This window comes from Bison bison, unplaced genomic scaffold (assembly GCF_000754665.1).
Source record: "Bison bison bison isolate TAMUID 2011002044 unplaced genomic scaffold, Bison_UMD1.0 scf7180017864331, whole genome shotgun sequence".
In the NCBI taxonomy this organism is placed as follows: Eukaryota; Metazoa; Chordata; class Mammalia; order Artiodactyla; family Bovidae; genus Bison; species Bison bison.
Window position 1 is genome coordinate 10479818 of NW_011494903.1, and position 17566 is coordinate 10497383.

At 40.5% G+C, this 17566-nt stretch overlaps 1 protein-coding gene across 1 annotated transcript in view; it reads left to right on the top strand.

The window, feature by feature from the left end:
• Positions 1–17566, top strand: part of DROSHA (drosha, ribonuclease type III) — a 123330-nt gene that overhangs the window by 76672 nt on the left and 29092 nt on the right. The window contains exons 23-26 of the mRNA XM_010853841.1: positions 9913–9972; positions 11267–11366; positions 14815–14917; positions 16891–16961. Of these exons, the coding sequence (XP_010852143.1) occupies positions 9913–9972; positions 11267–11366; positions 14815–14917; positions 16891–16961 (334 nt within the window). The remainder of the gene's footprint in view (positions 1–9912; positions 9973–11266; positions 11367–14814; positions 14918–16890; positions 16962–17566) is intronic.

Sequence of the window (17566 nt, forward strand, 5' to 3'; positions counted from 1 at the left end):
TGGTTTTGTTGTATTTCTCTGATAACTAATGATGTTGAGCATCTCTTCATGTGCTTTTGGGCCATTCATATATCTCCACTGGAGAAATATCTATTTAGATCCTTTTTCTATTTTTTAATCAAGTTACTTTTTGTTATTGAGTTACAATCATTTTTTTAATGTATTCCAGATACAAATCCCTTATCAGATACATGATTTGTAAAAAAAATTTTTCTCATTCTGTGGATCATCTTTTTACTGTTTTAATGAAGCACAGAAGTTTTGATTAATTCTAAATAATAGATAAATTGTGTTACTTTGGTTCCTTTTGCTTTTGGTGACATGTCTAAGAAACCACTGCCTAATCTAAAGTCACAGAGATTTACATCTGTTTCTTCTAAGAGCTTTATGGCTTTTTCTCTCACATTTAGATCTTTGGTCTGTTTCAGTTAGAACTGGTATGACATAGAGGTCTAGCTGCTTTCTTTGGCTTGTGGATATCCACTTATCCTAGCACCACCATTCTTGAAAAGGCTAATCTTTCCCCACTAAATCACCTTGGTTGAAATCACCCTCGTTGAAAATCAATTGATGGTATATATGAGGGTGTATTTTTGCTTCTTAGTTCATTCCATTGATGTGTATGCCTGACCTTAAGCCAGTACCAGTTTGTCTTGATTACTGTAGCTTTGTAATAAGTTTTGCAGCCTAGAAATGCGAGGTCCCTTTTCTAGCTTTCTTTTTTTTTTTAAGATTGTTTTGGCTATTCTAGGCCTATTACCTTTCCACATGAATTTTTTAATTAGCTAAACTTTTGCAAAGAAGCTAGCTGGAATTTTGATAGGGATTGTGGTTAATCTGTGGGTGAATTTGTGAATGATTACCATCTTAGTATTAAGTCTCCTGCTTGATACTTCTGTTCCCTGAACATGTGTTTAATTTCTTAGTAATGTTTTTTAGGTTCCAGAGTACACATTTTGTATGTCTTTTGTTGAATTTATTCTTAAGTATTTTATTCTTTACAGTGCTATTCTAAGTGAAATTATTTTTATAATTTTTATTTTGAGATTGTTCATTGCAAGCATATAGGAATGCAGTTGATTTTTTATTTTGATCTTGTATCTTGCAACCTTGTTGAGCTCATTTGTTAGCTCCAATAGTTTTTTAGTTGATTCCTTAAGATTTTCTGGGATTCCCTGATAGCTCAGTTGGTAAAGAATCTGTCTGCAATGCAAGAGACGGGTTTGATCCCTGGGTTGGGAAAATCCCCTGGAGAAGGGAAAGGCTGCCCACTCCAGTATTTTGGCCTGGAGAACTCCATGGACTGTACAGTCCGTGGGGTCACAAAGAGTCAGAACGACTGGGCGACTTTCACTTCACTTTAAGATTTTCTATGTAGATGATCATTTCACCTGTAAATAGAGATAATTTTACTTTTTCCTTTTCAGACTCAGTTCAGTTCAGTTCAGTCGCTCAGTCATGTCCGACTCTTTGCAACCCCATGGACCACAATACATCAGGCTTCCCTGTCCATCACTAACTCCCAAAGCTTGTTCAAACTCATGTCCATTGAGTCAGTGACACTATCCAACCATCTCATCCTCTGTTGTCCCCTTCTCCTTCTGCTTTCAATCTTTCCCAGCATCAGAGTCTTTTCCAGTGAGTCAGTTCTTCGCATCCGGTGGCCAAAGTGTTATAGCTTCAGCATCAGTCCTTCCAATGAATATTCAGGACTGATTTCCTTTAGAATTGACTGGTTTGATCTCCTTGCAGTCCAAGGGAGTCTCAAGAGTCTTCTCCAGCACCACAGTTCAAAAGCATCAATTCTTCGGCACTCAGCTTTCTTTATGGTCTCACATCCATCCTTCTCACATCCTTTTCACATCCATCCAGCCAGCTCTCACATCCATCCTTTTCAGACTGGATGCCTTTTATCTCATTTTCTTAACCTGGTTGCCCTAGCTAGCGTCTCTAGTACAATATCCTGTAGAAGTAGTGAGAGAGGCTCCTTGCCTTCTTCTTAATCTTAAAAGGAAAACATTCTTTTACCATTTTGTATGGGTTTTTCATAGGTGCCTTTTATCATATTGAGGAAGTTCCCTTCTGTTCCTACTTTGCGTAATATTTTTGTCGTGAGGGTGTGTTGAATTTTGTCAAATGCTTTTTCTGCATCTATTAAGATAACCATGCTTTTTTAAATTTTATTTTATTCACATTGTGTGTTATATTAATTGATTTGGGGGTGTTAAACCAACCTTGCTTTCCTGGGATACATTACACTTGGTCATGGTGTATAGTCCTTATACGGTGTGTTTAGGTAGAATTTAGTGTGCTGGTATCGTGCCGAGGATTTCGGGCCTGTAGTTTTCCTTTCCTTTGATGTTTTTGTCTGATTTCATTATTAGGATAATACTGGCCTCATATAATGGGTTGGAAAGCTTTATGTGTTAACTTCCCCTATCTTACCTCTTGATTTTAAAAGCTACCTTCATACATTAATATTTTCACTTTTGTGTGGCCTTGAGCCCCTGAAGAATCTGGGAAGGAAGTAGGCGGGGTCCAAATAAACTCATTAACATCCTGGAAAATGGAATGGAAACAAATGCCTGATGGCTGCTGAGGCTCTAATATTGCTCTCAGGAGGCTTATCTTTGTGTGTGAAGCACAGCAGGTTCTATTTTGAAAGGCAGTACAGGAGACTGAGAGAGGCTTGCTTTTTAACCCGGGGCACTGAAAAGTTGAACAGTCAGGCCTGTCCCTCTTAGGAAGCAGACTTAGATGGATGAAAGGTGGGGAGAGCAGGGTTAGACGTGACACACTGCTGCAGCTGGTAATGGCCTCTTCAGCCAGGTGCATACCCAGTCGAGCTGGCACAGCTTCCTCCCCTACCTTTTTCTTCATGTATCCCTTTTCTTTTCAAATAGGCTTGCCTTGAGGGTCCTCTCTTTTGAGGTTATCATGAACCAAACCGTCTCTTCCTCTTCAATCAAGAGGTAAAAAGAAAGGCAGGCCGAAACTTTAAAATTCCAGTTTGAAGATGATCACACGTCTCACTACTGTGTTCCGTGCGAGTCGAAGATCAGAAAAGAACTGTCTAATTAGAGGAGCCTTAATCACACCCTCAGGGATAGCGTGGTCCTGGTTTCCCTATACCCTGCTATACTGTGAAGTCTTCAGATGGCCAGTTCTGTATTTTAATAAGTAGAACCCTGGGTCCCCTGCAGCCCCCTTCAGCAGGGCTACACATGCCACCGACCCATTCTTTTTCAGTGATGAAAGCACAGGTTTAAGTGATCTTTGTCTCATCCACACCACCCACAGCTGTTGGCATATAAATTATGTCTTTTTGATAGCACTGTTTAAACCTCGTGGTTTATGTTTTCTTACCCTGGCAAAGGGAATGATGGCTGAGAGACTGTGTTCTTCCTGAATTTACATTTTGAAAATGATGCCACTGATAGAGAATAGACATACTCTCTCTTGTCCTTTGACTTCTGTTCTGGCCTTTGTGGCTCTTGTGCTGAGAGTCTCCTGCCTTCTGTCTGATCTTTTTGCTGATGCAGAATTGACCCCAGCTTTCTATTCAGAAAGAGCCTCCTTGCCTCGGCAGCCAGTCCGGCGGCTGCTTGGCTATGGCTGTGTAGTATCCCCCTGTGCACGGCCCTGGGAGCTGTACTGAAGAAACACAGACAGATTTAATCCAACAGACATTTGTCCAGTGCCTTTTGAGTTTGAGGCAGTTCACAGGTATTTCGGTTAGGATTTGGCGCCATCACTGCTGGGCCCGGGTTCAGTTCCTGGTCAGGGAAGCCTTCGTTCTTCTTCTCTGCCTGCCACCTACCAACCTCCTCAGCACGACCATACCCTTAGTGATCATGGCTTAGATGGTAAAGAATCTGCCTGCAATGCAGGAGACCTGGGTTTGATCCCTGGGCCAGGAAGATCCCCCAGAAACGGGAATGGCAACCCACTTCAGTATTCTTGCCTAGAGAATTCCATGGACAGAGGAGTCTAGCGTGCTACAGTCCATGGGGTCGCAAAGAGTTGGACACAACTGTGCAACTGACGTTTTCACTTCTTTCAAAGGCAAGTAAGACATAGCCCCCGCTCACCAGGAGGTGTGACCACCTGGGGTGGGGTAAGAGTTCCATAAACATGCATAATATAAGGAAGACTCTGCTATGAGCTTCAGTGAGGGTCAAAAACACAACAGCCATACCAGACTACTGTGGGGCCAAGGAGAGCTCTGGTGGTGGTTCAGGGGTTATGGGTCAGTTATATACCATGTGCTTGAATAATTGAATTCACTTGAAACAACGTGCCCTCTTCCCTGTTTGTTTCTTAGTTTGCTGTTATAAAGTGGGATGTGGTAGTCTGCTCCTTGAAAGTATTTGTACATGTTTGAAATGAACACTATGCAGTTTCAAGCATCAGTGGGTATATTTCCTCCCAAGCAAGCCTGCTCAGGACTTTAGACTTGAGAAAGGAACAAGACAGCCAGTAGGCTAGTAGGTTGTTTGGGCATCCGTGTCTGGCGCTGCAGATGGAGGAACAGGGCAGGTTGGGGAGCTGGGTGGAGTTCTTCCCAGCCCTACCGAAAGCCACTCCTCCCACCCCTGCCCATCCTGCCATGCAGTTAGTGCCGCGTTCTGCTGGGTCTCCCTCCAGACGGCCTCTCCAGGCATCATCTTGCTATTTCTAGAGCCTCCATTCTAGTTTGTAGCTGTAAACTGCTTGAAGGCTTTTTGTGATATCATGTCACCTGCTGAATTCGTCTGAACCTCCTCACCTGACAATCCCAGCACCTGGTGACCCAGGCCACTCTTCCAGGCACATTGCTGTCTTCCCCGTGGCCTTCTGCACACCAGTAAGACTGAACTGCTTCCTGTGCACTCGAGCATACCCTCTCCCTTCCCTGAAGGCTGGCAGTCATTGTAGCTGTGCTCACATTCTGCCAGCATTTCTTTTCTGGTGCAAGTTTCAGTTCTCCCGGGTATTATTAATATTTTGTGTCATTTTTTTTTTTTTTTTTTTTTTAATACTGTGAGCATTTGGAAGGTCTTTGATCCTACTCTCTCTTTTCTTTCTTTCAAATTCTTTTTCTTTTCTAATTAGTGCCTTTCAAAAAGCAGGGGCTCAGTAAATAAGTCTTAAAGGAAAGAAGGCAATTCATGATATTACTTTTATTCCAGGTTTTTTACTTGTTGACTAGAAACAGGGAAATGGGAGCATTAGGAAAGGTCATGGTCAGAGCCTTCAAAAGTTTAACGGCTGGTGAATCTCGTAATCTGATTTGGGATCAGCTCACTCCAGTACTCTTGCCTGGGAAATCCCATGGACAGAGGAGCCTGGTAGGCTACAGTCCATGGGGTCTCGAAGAATTGGACTCAACTGAGCGACTTCACTTTCACTTTTCACTTTCATGCACTGGAGAAGAAAATGGCAACCCACTCCAGTATTGTTGCCTGGAGAATCCTAGGGACGGGGGAGCCTGGTGGGCTGCCGTCTATGGGGTCGCACAGAGTTGGACACGACTGAATCGACGCAGCAGCAGCAGCAGCAGCATTTACAAAAGACACAAAGACTTAAAATTGATAGATAAAAATCTGCCTGCCTATCAAAACTACAGAATAATTAACTTTTATGGTTACAAGTTAACCTGTCATTTTTTGAAGTGTCACTGTTGAACCACATAAATCTCAGGTGTGTAGTTATATTTAAGTAATACAAATCACAGCAAAATGTTACCACATCGAAGGTCTCTGAAGGATTAGGCATTCGGTCTCATTCAGGGGATCCATGTTATCAGTAGGACCTTTGGGAATGAGGGGCCAGGAGACTGTAATGGAAAAGTAGGAAACTCAAGCAGCTTTCCTTTGTTGTGTTTTGTTTTGCTTGGTAGAGTCATTGCTGGACATAATGTGTGAGGATCTATGGGATCAGTGGAGAAACACGTTTAGACTGTTTATTAAGGCCTATTTAAGGAAATGGTAGTTGCAGAGTACCCTTTCAATCATGCTAAGTTGCTTCAGTCGTGTTCTACTCCTTGCAGCCCTTTGGACTATAGCTGCCTGACTATTTCTGTCCATGGGATTCTCCAGGCAAGAATACTGGAGTGGGTTGCCATTTTCTTCTCCAATCAGTTATACATTTAGTATTTATCATTAAAACCAGTAACAGTGCATTGACTATATATGAGTAGATGCTTAATCTTGGATCCATGGGTCCAGTTGGATCTGAGATCTAGTAAGGCTTCTCCCCGCAAGTGTTCAGTTAGATGTAATAGGGAAAGTCACTCAGTCATGTCCGACTCTTTGCAACCCCGTGGACTGTACAGACCATGGAATTCTCCAGGCCAGAATACCGGATTTTGTAGCCTTTCCCTTCTCCAGCGGATCTTCCCGACCCAGGAATCAAACTGGGATTTCCTGCATTGCAGGTGGATTTTTTACCAACTGAGCTATCAGAGAAGCCCCAAATGAGGTATGCCTGTAGTCTCTATTATAATATTTTTTTAATAATTACCATAGTATGAAAATCGCTCAGTCATGTTCGACTCTCTGTTGTGTCCGACTCTTTGCGACCCCATGGTCTATACAGTCCATGGGATTCTGCAGGCCAGAATACTGGAGTGGGTAGCCTTTCCCTTCTCCAGGGGATCTTACCTACCCAGGAACCCAGGACTCCCGCACTGCAGGCAGATTCTTGACCAGCTGGGCCACAAATAGATATAATGGACAGAAGGAATTCCTGGGCTGGGTGGAACTTTCTGTCGACCTGCAAGGCCCATTCTAGCTCTGCCCTACCAGTTGCCCCTTGAGGCTTGGAATGCAAAGGTAAGAAAATGTCATTCGTCCCCTCCCTCTAGCAGTGACCCTTGGACTTGGCCCATCCCAAGATGGTTTTCTATGGAGTAGATGACACCTTACAGTAATTACTATTACAGGGAGACTGTTCTGTTTTATGAAGTGTTTTGATTTCCACAGACCAAATGTGCTATCTAACTGCTACAGTTAATCTAAATTTCATAATGCCTCTGTTGATTCAGTTCTCAAAAGCAAATGGAATGTTTACTGCTCTGTAAACATCTCATCTTGGAGCTTGCTAGTATTTAAACAGGGGTGATTAAAGGAAGTATAAACAACGGAAGAAGGAACAAAAGACTTGCCTGTAGACAGCAAGGACCAGCAACTCACTCTGTCCATTTTTCCAGATAAACCACTGGGTTAGGAAGTGTCCGATATAATACTAAACTAAAGTGGTATTTAACCCCCATTTTCATTTGTGGCCTACTGCCAGAGTTTAGTCACAGTGAGGATACAAAAAAACATATGCTGGATAGGGGACAAATTATTTAATGGATGGCAGACTTACTATTGAATAAACTTGTTTAGCACTGTGACCTTGTATTTTAACACACTGAATAATGGTCTACCTTCAAGGTTATTAAAATTCTCGATGTAGTTCCTGTCTCCCTGAAAGTTTACAAATGAAATTAAATAAAATTTATACCAATATGACTTAATTCAAAATAGTATATGACTCAAAGCAGTTATTATTCTTTGACTGGTTGTCTTGTTATTCTTCAGTTAAGCATTAAACAGTCCAAAGTATGGTTCTTCTTCACTCTGGACTCTGGCCAGGGTTTCTTGGTTTCCACCTTAACTAGATTTTCCTGTATTGTATTTTGAACTGTTGGGAAGATGATAGTCTTTACCACAGAAAATGCATGTTTATTTTACTGGCTTGTGGGAAAGAATAGGATAATGTTAATTTCTCTCTTTTTTAAAAATTTATTCCTTCTTAGTTCCTATCGTCTCTCAGGCAGTAACTTATTTTAGGATCTTCTTTTGCATGGCTTCAGACAACACTCAAGTTCCCAGCCTACTCGGGTCACAGTCTGGCTTGTCTCCACCACTTCACAGAGCTTGCCCTTCCGTGGCTTCAGCCATCTCCCTGGTATGAGTCAATGCTCTCTTCTCATCTTGCTGAGTCTGTTTCTTTACTGAAACATTCTCTTCTCTTTGGCTACAGGATAACACTGACCTCTTCTTCCTCCCACCACTTTGCCAGTTCCCCTGTGCTGGCTTCCCTTCTGCTGGGCCACAGCCGTGACCCTTTCCTAGGCTCAGTCCTGGGACCCCTTGCTTAGCTGCATTCTCTGCCTCACTAGTGCCATCCAGTTTCAGCATCTGAAATCCTGTCTATGTATAGACAACTGCTGTAGTGTTCTTGCCTGGAGAATTTCATGGACAGAGGATCCTGGCAGGCTACAGTCCGTGGGGTCACAAAGAGTTGGAAATGACTAAGAGACACACACGTAGATTTATTACTAACTTTGTTCTTACCTGTGAACAATAGGTTAATATATCTAGCATTTTGCTGGATCTCTCCATTTGGATATTTTATGCACATTTCAAAGTCAGCATATCTACAAGGCAACTCTTGCTTCTTCCCAAACCTGTTCCCCTCTTGGTCTTCCCATTGCAGTAAATGGCAGCACTTTCCACCCAGCCATGTGAGCCAGAGTCTGGCACTGCCCTTCATCCTTTTCTTGTGGTTAGCTTCCTAGTCCCAACTATCAGCACCTCTTTTCTGCTCCATCTTTCAAATGTCTCCCAAATCTGACGGCATCTCTGCCCCTCCTCTGTTACCTCTTCAGCCTGCACCTCCATCATGTCACATCAGGACCACAGCAGTATCCGCCCCAGTACTTGTCTTTCCTGCGCTCAGTCTCTGCTAAAGGCAGCCAGAGTGGCCTTTAAAAGCCTCAGTTAGATCAGGTCACATCTCTGCTAAGCAGAGAGATGGTGACCTGCTTGCACTGAGAGACTCGCAGGTGGAAGGAGGCTTCCATGAGCCACCTTCCTGCCCGTTTCAGCCTCGTTCTCCAACATGAGAAACTCAGCTTGTAAGATGCACCTTCCTCAAAATAATTGAGATATAAATAAAATACAGTCTCTGCACCGAGGGAGTGTACTTATTTTGATAAGGGACTCAGGTGGGCATTCGTGTGGAGCTCACATTCTGCTAGACCTCGAGGGATGAGTCAGTTTTCAGGGAATCTTGCTGTACAGGGGAGACCTGAAAACTCCAGGGCAGCACAGAGCTTGGCCTGCACAGAGGCACTGAGTATTGTAGGGGATGCCCTCTTCAGAGAGGACCAGGCATGCTGGAAAAGGATCCAGTGCATTGGTCGGAAAGGATAGCAGTGGTAGAGAACCCACCTGCCAATGCAGGAGACCTAAGAGACGCTAATTCATCCCTGGGTCGGGAAGATTCCCTGGAGGAGGACACAGCAATCCACTCCAGTATTCTTGCCTGGAGACTCCCATGGACAGAGGGGCCTGGCAGGCTACAGTCCATAGGGTTGCAAAGAGTCGGGCACAACTGAAGCAACTTAGCATGCACACGTGCACTTTTCAGAGAGGACCAGGCAGTTTTGGAAAAGGCCCCAGGGCATTGGTGGAAGAGGATAGCAGACTGAAAAGGTAGGTTAGGCCCATTTTAAGAGACTTTAGACATGAGGTCAAATTCAGAGTTTGGACCTTGGGAAGCTAGAACATGGTGCCAGTGCTGATTTTCCACTATTCTTACTCTAAGAATGCATTCTCCCTTCTCTCGTCCACCTGATAGCAGTGTAGAAAGATTCACAGTTGTTAGGCTGATGTCTCATTGCCTTAAGTCTGATTCCCAGGGGACGGAGGCACCAGGGTAGGAAGCCTGAACCCCATGGTAGGAGGCAGTGCTCCCTCCTCCCTTCCCTCCTAGGCACCCCCTGGCAGGATGGCCATCAGAGCCCTTGATTATGAGGAGTTCGTTAGGGTGCTTTGATTACTAAAGGAGCTAACCCTCAGCATCCTTTCCTTTGAGAGGAGAGGGAGGAAATGTAAATGTGGGCTATTTCAAGAGGGCTTTTTAATTCTCCTGTAGGATTAATCACAACGAACGGTTGGAGTTCCTGGGTGATGCTGTCGTTGAATTTCTGACCAGGTAAGTAGGCTTTTCTGCTGTTCCCCAATAATTGCATTTTACAGGCTTAATACATTACCTTTACTTAATACATTACCTTCTTTGTAATTAGCCCAATAAAGCCTTGAAACACAGTGGTTTTGGTCTCTTCTGCAGAGCTTAAAAGCTCCGTGTCTGTGGCTCTTGCCCTGATAACTTGCACTCCCTGATGCCGTAATGAGCAGGATTACAAGATGAAAGGCTAGCGTCTCTGTCCTGTCAAGTTTATGTTCAAGTTGCTACAGCCACGAGAGATCAGCTTGTCTTGGTCTAGATACTTCAGAGCTTATATTCAATTTGTAAAGAAAGGGATGATATTTTAAAATGTCATTTCATTTTCTGGGATTTGTCTTTGATCCCTTTCTCACTCTTTCTGAACTCAAGGGAAGGAAAGCTTACGAGGATTTTAATAACCAGATTTTTTGGGTGTGTCTAGTGTATGTGTGTCTGTATGTTTGTGTGTTTTCTCTCCAGAAGTGTTTTTGGGTCCTTAGTTTGGAGGTAGAGGTAGGAAAGTACATTTTGGTTTCTCAATACTCATAAAATTTCTCTTAAAGGGAGATGACACATGTTGCTCTTGGAACTGTCTCAAGCTATTTTTATTCTCTTTCAATCATTTCTTTTCCCACGAAGGACAAAGTGAGGCAAAAGAACATTTTTCTCAGCGTGTTCTCACTGGACACAATAGGGCCAAACTAGCTTAGCTGCCCCAATCAACAGTGGGTCTTCGAAACTAGTTTGAGAATTAGGAGAGCGCAGTTACCCTTGTGGTCCGGCCTGGTTTTCCATCAGCCTTCTTCCTAATTCCCGGACTTCCCTGATCAGTAGTCCGGTCTCTGTTTGCCACTCCTGGTTCTGTTCCTGTCCCCATCTGTACTTGTGACAAATGTGCCACCTGGCTGCCCTGCTCAGAGCTCTCCTCAGGGGCCCTTATAACCCAACCCAAGCAAAGCTCTCTGTCTCCAGGCTCACTTTTCAAGTGTTAGATAGGATTGCTCTCAGCAGGATGAATGATTGTTCAGGTCTTCATTGTCATCGTATTTCAGAGAGCTCTTTTTAAAGAAGTCAGTGTGAACAGATGAGTGGATGGTGTTTGGGTTTTAGCACGTTCAGATATACTGTGTTTACTGTTTAACCCTTCAGAGACCTTTCAGTTTAGTTCAACCCAGCCGGTATGCACTGCGCAGATATTATGTGTCAGGGCTGTTGTTTTAGACTCAGAACCACATACAGAATATTGTGATACATACTTATCCATGTGGTTTTTTTTTGGCAGTGTCCATTTGTACTATCTGTTTCCCAGTCTGGAAGAGGGGGGATTAGCAACCTATCGGACTGCCATCGTTCAGAACCAGCACCTTGCCATGCTAGCAAAGGTACGTCAAGTGTTTGCACTTTATTTGCAGTGAAGTCTACATTCTCTTCTTCAGTCCGTGCATAACTTTGCATTTGAATCAGTAACTCTTTAGGGTATATTAAGGGTTTAATATTTTATTGACGAGGAAGGATTTTTTGTTTATTTGTCTGTTTGGGTTTTAAGGACTCAGCCTTATCAATCCTGTTACCTTAGTGAGTTTCACCAGCAGCTAATGAACTCCGCAGTGAGGTGTCTCGGTAACAGAAGAGGAAAAAATTGACAGACGTGCATGAACAGAGTTAAACATTTGGGGAAAAGGAGCATGAGAACAGAGCAAAAGAAATGAAAGATTTCATATTTTCCCTCTGTGTAATATTTCTGAATTACATTTGTTTTTAATTTATTTTAACAGACAGAATTATAGCTTTGAATAGAATACTCCAGGCCATTTGTATTCATGGGGGATACTTTACAGATCTTTGAGAATCCCCCCAGATCACAAGTCCTATTAATTAAGATTTTGGTTTTAGGCTGTTTAGCCAGCCACATTGACTTTGCTGACTGACTGACAGAACCTTTCCTTGATTTAGATTCGTGGTAGGCATGTTGCTTGTGTTGTCTCATTTGATCTTCCTGTCTCTCTGCAGTGTCTTGTTATCATAAATCCTAACGGATAGGACCCTGGCACTTGTTTGGGAATTCAGGATACCAGCAGGGGGACCATGGACAAATTGATATTCTCTTTGCCAAGCCATAGCTTTCTCATCTGTAGAATGGAGATCTGTTAGCATCTACCACATAGGGTGGTTGTGAGAATTTAGGGAGATTACCATTTGAGTTTTAGTGATTCGTTTATGAAGTGCTTGGTGCAATGCTTGTTCATAGTAATTACATAAACATATGAATAAATTAGGAGGAGTTAGTTGTTTTTATTGCTGCTGCCACTTATAAATTACATTTATCAATCAATTACATTTTATAGGCCTGTGGGTTTATTCAGTAATAGGGGCAATGGTGGCTATTAAATTCCCGAACATTAGTGATCTGTTGTAAAAGCTTTTGTGAGTTTTCCTTGATTTTTAAGTAATTTCTATTTTTTTCTTCATTTTTGATATAAATGTTGGAATATGGTAGAAAAGACTAGATAAAACCCATTCTAGTTTTGCAACTGACTTCTTAATTTGATCTTGCCAAGGCATTAATTACATTTAATATGCGGTTAATTTTATCCCATGGTTTTTGTGTTAGCAAGAGTGTACTGCTGTATTTTATATAACATCCTCATCGTAACTGTGGTGGTAGGCTTTGACCCAGCTTCAGTGGCATTTGAGAATATAAATAGTGATGCCTTCAGGAAAAACCAACTTGGTTTTTAGGCTCACAATGAATGAAATTCCACGAGTGCTTCAGTGTTTAGTTGACTTAATTGTCAAGATGCTTCCTGATAGCTCACGTGAATGTCTGTTGGAAATACCTTTAATAAGTAGATTGTCGGCACACTCTCCCCCACCTCTCCCTGCCATTGTTTTCTTTAGAGTTTCAGGTATAATGGAATTGCATGATTATTTTTCAAACAATTGTAGGGAGGATATTTTCAAAATGTGGGAAATGAAAATGAAAATACAGCACAGTGGGTGGTGTATAGAGCCATGAGTTACAATGGGGGTGGCCACTGGCCATTTCTTCCCTTCAGGGATGTCTGTGTAATCCTCCTCCACCCCAAACCCTGACCTACCCATAGTGCTCAACACCCGTCTGCTCCGGCAGAAGGCAGTGGTAAACCTTGCCCTTCTCTCTAGAGCAGTGGTTCTTAACCATGTGAGAGGAGAGACTTGATGGAAGAAGAGTTCTGACTCTGAGAAGGTAATAAAAGCTCTAGGTCAGCACTCCAGACAGTGAACGTTTTAACACATGCACAGTGGAACATCACTCTCCTTTTTAAAATTTCCACTAATGCCTTCATGAAAAAATAAGGATATGGAGCCGGGATTATGAGAAGTTAGAAAATTCATAACATTCCAGAATAGTTGTTTATAATATAAAAATGGCTTGCATTCTACTCTCAAAGCAGGGCTCCAGAGATAGCAAGCAATTGGATTTTCCCAGTGAAGTTGTGAAACAAGTAAAATTTACATATTCTAGCATAAACTCTTGTACTTGGGGATCAGTTTTTGAAAAAAGGTGCTTTCTTCTCTTGTATTTGTGGTAGTCAAAACTCTCATTTGAGTTTATAATATACTCATGAATTCCTACCAATCCAAAATACTGATAGCATATATGCCCTGTTTTTATTTTATTGTCTCTTTTTCAATGTAAATGAATATGGTTATTTTTAACGTACATACCAAGACACAATATCTGAGTCTCTTTTGTCTGAGAGCTGATGAGATTCATGTTGTCCTAGGTTGTTCATTGACTTGTGACTTGTTCCATATTATGTGGCATGTTATTGCTTAGTAGGTATTTATTGAATTGAATTATATGGTAATAGAAACTGATTTATTGTGTGCTTATGCAATGTTTATGTCCTTTTCCTTTTATGGAACAAATTATGATTTCCATTTATTCAATCTCAAGAGTTTTGTAAAAACCATTTATACTGTGTCTAGTTCTAAAAGGACTTGATTTGTCCTTTATGATACAATAGGAAAAGAAATAAGTAGGGACTGAAGTCAAAACAAAGAGAAAATATGGGTAAGATAGTAAAATAAAGCCAGAGGTAAAGTTATTGTACCCAGATATGTTCATCAGTCCTATACAATTTCCAGAATTGCACCATAAATCTGTCTCTAAACTTGTCTGAGGCCAAATAGAAAAAGAAAATATAATTCATTACAAACAATATTCCCAGAGCCCTTAAGGTAGTTCCAACCCATTGCTCAGATTCTTACTCAGCCTTCAGAAGGATGAGTGTGGAAACCTCACAAAGGGACACAAGTACAAAAATATATGGCTCCCCAAATCCAAATCCTTATTAAATATGAAAAAAAAGATTTAGAGAAATAAGGCATTTTTAAGTCTTCTGAGAGTCCTCATCTACTCCACCACATAAAAATCTCTTGATTTTTCATACAGTACAAAGACCATCAGTACCATGTAACTTTGGAATCCAAGAGGTTAACTTTGGGTTGAGTTTGTATCTCTAGACATATTGGGTAAACTCAAAGGCATGGCCTTGTAAGAGTCTTATTCCAAACTTAGGCTAGTGCTTTTTCTGAACTTGGAGTTGGGTAGATCAGATTTGGTCCATTCTGAACCTGCTTGAATCATCAGAGTTCATAGAAGCTTGCTTGGGGAAAATGTGAAATTGGTCGCGCTGAACTGTATGTATGGACTCGTAAAGAATGGTAGATTAAACTTTCACCTAAGGCCTGTTAATTTGTAACTGTACCACCTAGGAGATGCTGAGTTATAACAGTTATGATTTTGCTGATATTCTCTAACTTTTGTCATTCTGAATTTTGTAGAAACTTGAACTGGATCGGTTTATGCTTTATGCTCATGGACCTGACCTTTGTAGAGAATCAGACCTTCGGCATGCAATGGCTAATTGTTTTGAAGCATTAATAGGTAATTTCTCTTTTATAGTCTAGTTTTTTGCATGTCTGAAATGTCTGGAGAGCACATAAAATTCAGTGTGAAGCCTTGGGACAAAATTACTTGTTCCCAAAGCTTCATATCATACTGTGAAGTCCCCAGTATGATACCCGCCTCCTTGTATTGTAGTTATTGTGGTTCTTCCGGAGCAGCAGTCACGCTTTCTTTTCTTGAATTTCTTGTATCATGTCATGTACATGCTTAGTATATACTGAACTGAATTGAAGTGAGTTAATATGAGGATAGATTACTTGCCAGATTTGATTCAGGATCACATACATAAATAAGTTGCTGGTTAGGCCCTAATACTTTTTTTTTAAACAAAATTTGAAGCTATTTTACAGGATTTTCTGCTTTAAACATCTTGAAGACACTGCATATTTAAAAACCCCAGGGCCTGAGTCTCTACAACTATTGTTTATTCACTTAAAGCACGGCTAATGCAGACACTCAGGCTCTTTACTTCCTCAGTTTCTTTTTTCCTATAACCAGAATATAATTAGCTGTTTGTACAGGAAAGTTATGAAGAGTTAATTAGCTGGTGATTGCAAGGATGCTTTACCATGAGATGTTAGATTGACAATTCCTTGATTTTTTTTTTAGGTAGATGATTTCATACATTTTATTTTTCAAAGGCCTCTGTACTTCCTTATCAGTTTTGCCCTCTTCCTTTGAAAATGAATATAAAAGCTTCCCATTATAGTTTTATGCTGATGATGGTAGCAAGAGAATGTTTAATAATTATCCACAGTCTTTTCACAGCTATGTCTGTTTTGTACAAATATGTCTATTTTCAGAGGGTTTGTCATGTGGAATGACTGCTCTGTAATTTTTTTCCCATCATATTTTTGACAGTTAATGTTACAGTTAGCTCCATAGCCAGGCACACGTGGTTCAGTTCCCTCTCGCGTCATTAATCAGTTCTGTGTCTTTGCCAGGTTACTGAATCTCTTTGAACCCCAGTTTTCCCATCTATGACATGGAGATAGTATCACTTAGCTCACAGAGTTGTAACAACCTTAATATCTGATCCTAACTGCAGCAAATCCAGGGCAAAGTTCCATTTCCTTTACCCCTTCCCCAGATCACCTACTGTGGACCCCAAACCTATAAGTCTTTTCTAATATCTTCTTACTGAGGTGTCCTTAAAGGTGAAGATAAGAATGTGAAAATGCTTTGCATAGGGCCTAGGGCATAAGTGGTTCCTCAAACCCCTGCTTTTACTAAGATCATCATCATCATCACTGTTATAATTATTATCATTATTACTACCTCTATTGATAAATAATAAATGTATTTAGTCATCAAAAGCCCAGGTGACTAAGTTTCTATTTTACATGGAAAATAGCCTTTCTGAAGACAGATATGAAAAATATGATTTTAAGAACCACCCTACTCCAGAGTTGTTTGATTCCCAGTTAAAATGTTACTATAGTACTAACTGGTTATGATTAGTGGTAAATATGTGTACAGTGCTTAATTATTTCAAAAAATTTTTAAGAATTATTTTTAATTAAAGGTAAAGTTTATCCTACTATTTTATTGGCAGAAGCCTTAATTTATCTGTACTCATATTTTGTCTGTGGCCTGAAATATAAACTATAAATATAGAAAAAGAAACAATATTTTCATAAAGTCAAGTATTTGTGTATAGTTCCCTCAGTAATGGTTCATACCCATATCCTTTATGATAGATAATAGTTGGCCTGTTTTTCTTAAAAAATTAGGTTTATATTTTGGTAAATTGAATTTTGTATTTCAGTCTAACTTATAATACAAAGCGCAGTTAAAAGAGGGAAAATGCTACCTTTAAAACAATTGCTTCTGATCTGGTCGATTTTTCCCATGAGTGGGTTTTGGCTTGCCTTTTTGCTTTTTATAGAGATATGTAATTTTCTCTGAATATTAATGCAGCCTTCCTTTCGGCGTTCTCTTCTTTTATCTAGGAGCTGTTTACTTGGAGGGAAGCCTGGAGGAAGCCAAGCAGTTATTTGGACGCTTACTCTTTAATGATCCGGTATTTATTTCAACTCATTTGATTTTTCTCAGTTATATATCATTATAGGGGATTTTATATCAATTAGTCTTTGTATTTTAAAGAGCATGTAAGAGAAACAAAAACCCCAAATCTGCCCTAGATAGTAAGATTTCAAGCACTTCAAAAATAGCTATTCAACTCTGTCACAGATGGTTAAGATCTGTGGACATTTACACTAGGACTTTATCCTCTACCCAAAACCCCATCTTTCCTCATAGTCACTTGTAAGTTAAATATGAATACAAATATGGTAGGACCTTGCTTTATTTTAAAGTATCATAAAATTAATTATGATTTTATATTTAATAATCATTGGGTACCTACCCCATGCAGGCTTAGTTGAAGCTATAGTCTTTTGACTTTTCTGTTTATGATTTGTTTTTATGTAATTATGTAGACTAGATAAATGTATATTTATTTTAGAAAGTCAGCTCATAGGGAGTTTTTGATAGAGCTATGAATAAGAGTATGAAAGTACTTTTTTTAAAAGCAAATTATAGTATAAGAAAAAATGATAGATTCTAAAATAGTTTCTGTTGTTACAAAGTATTAAGCTATTAATATTGCCAGGGCTACCTTTTTAA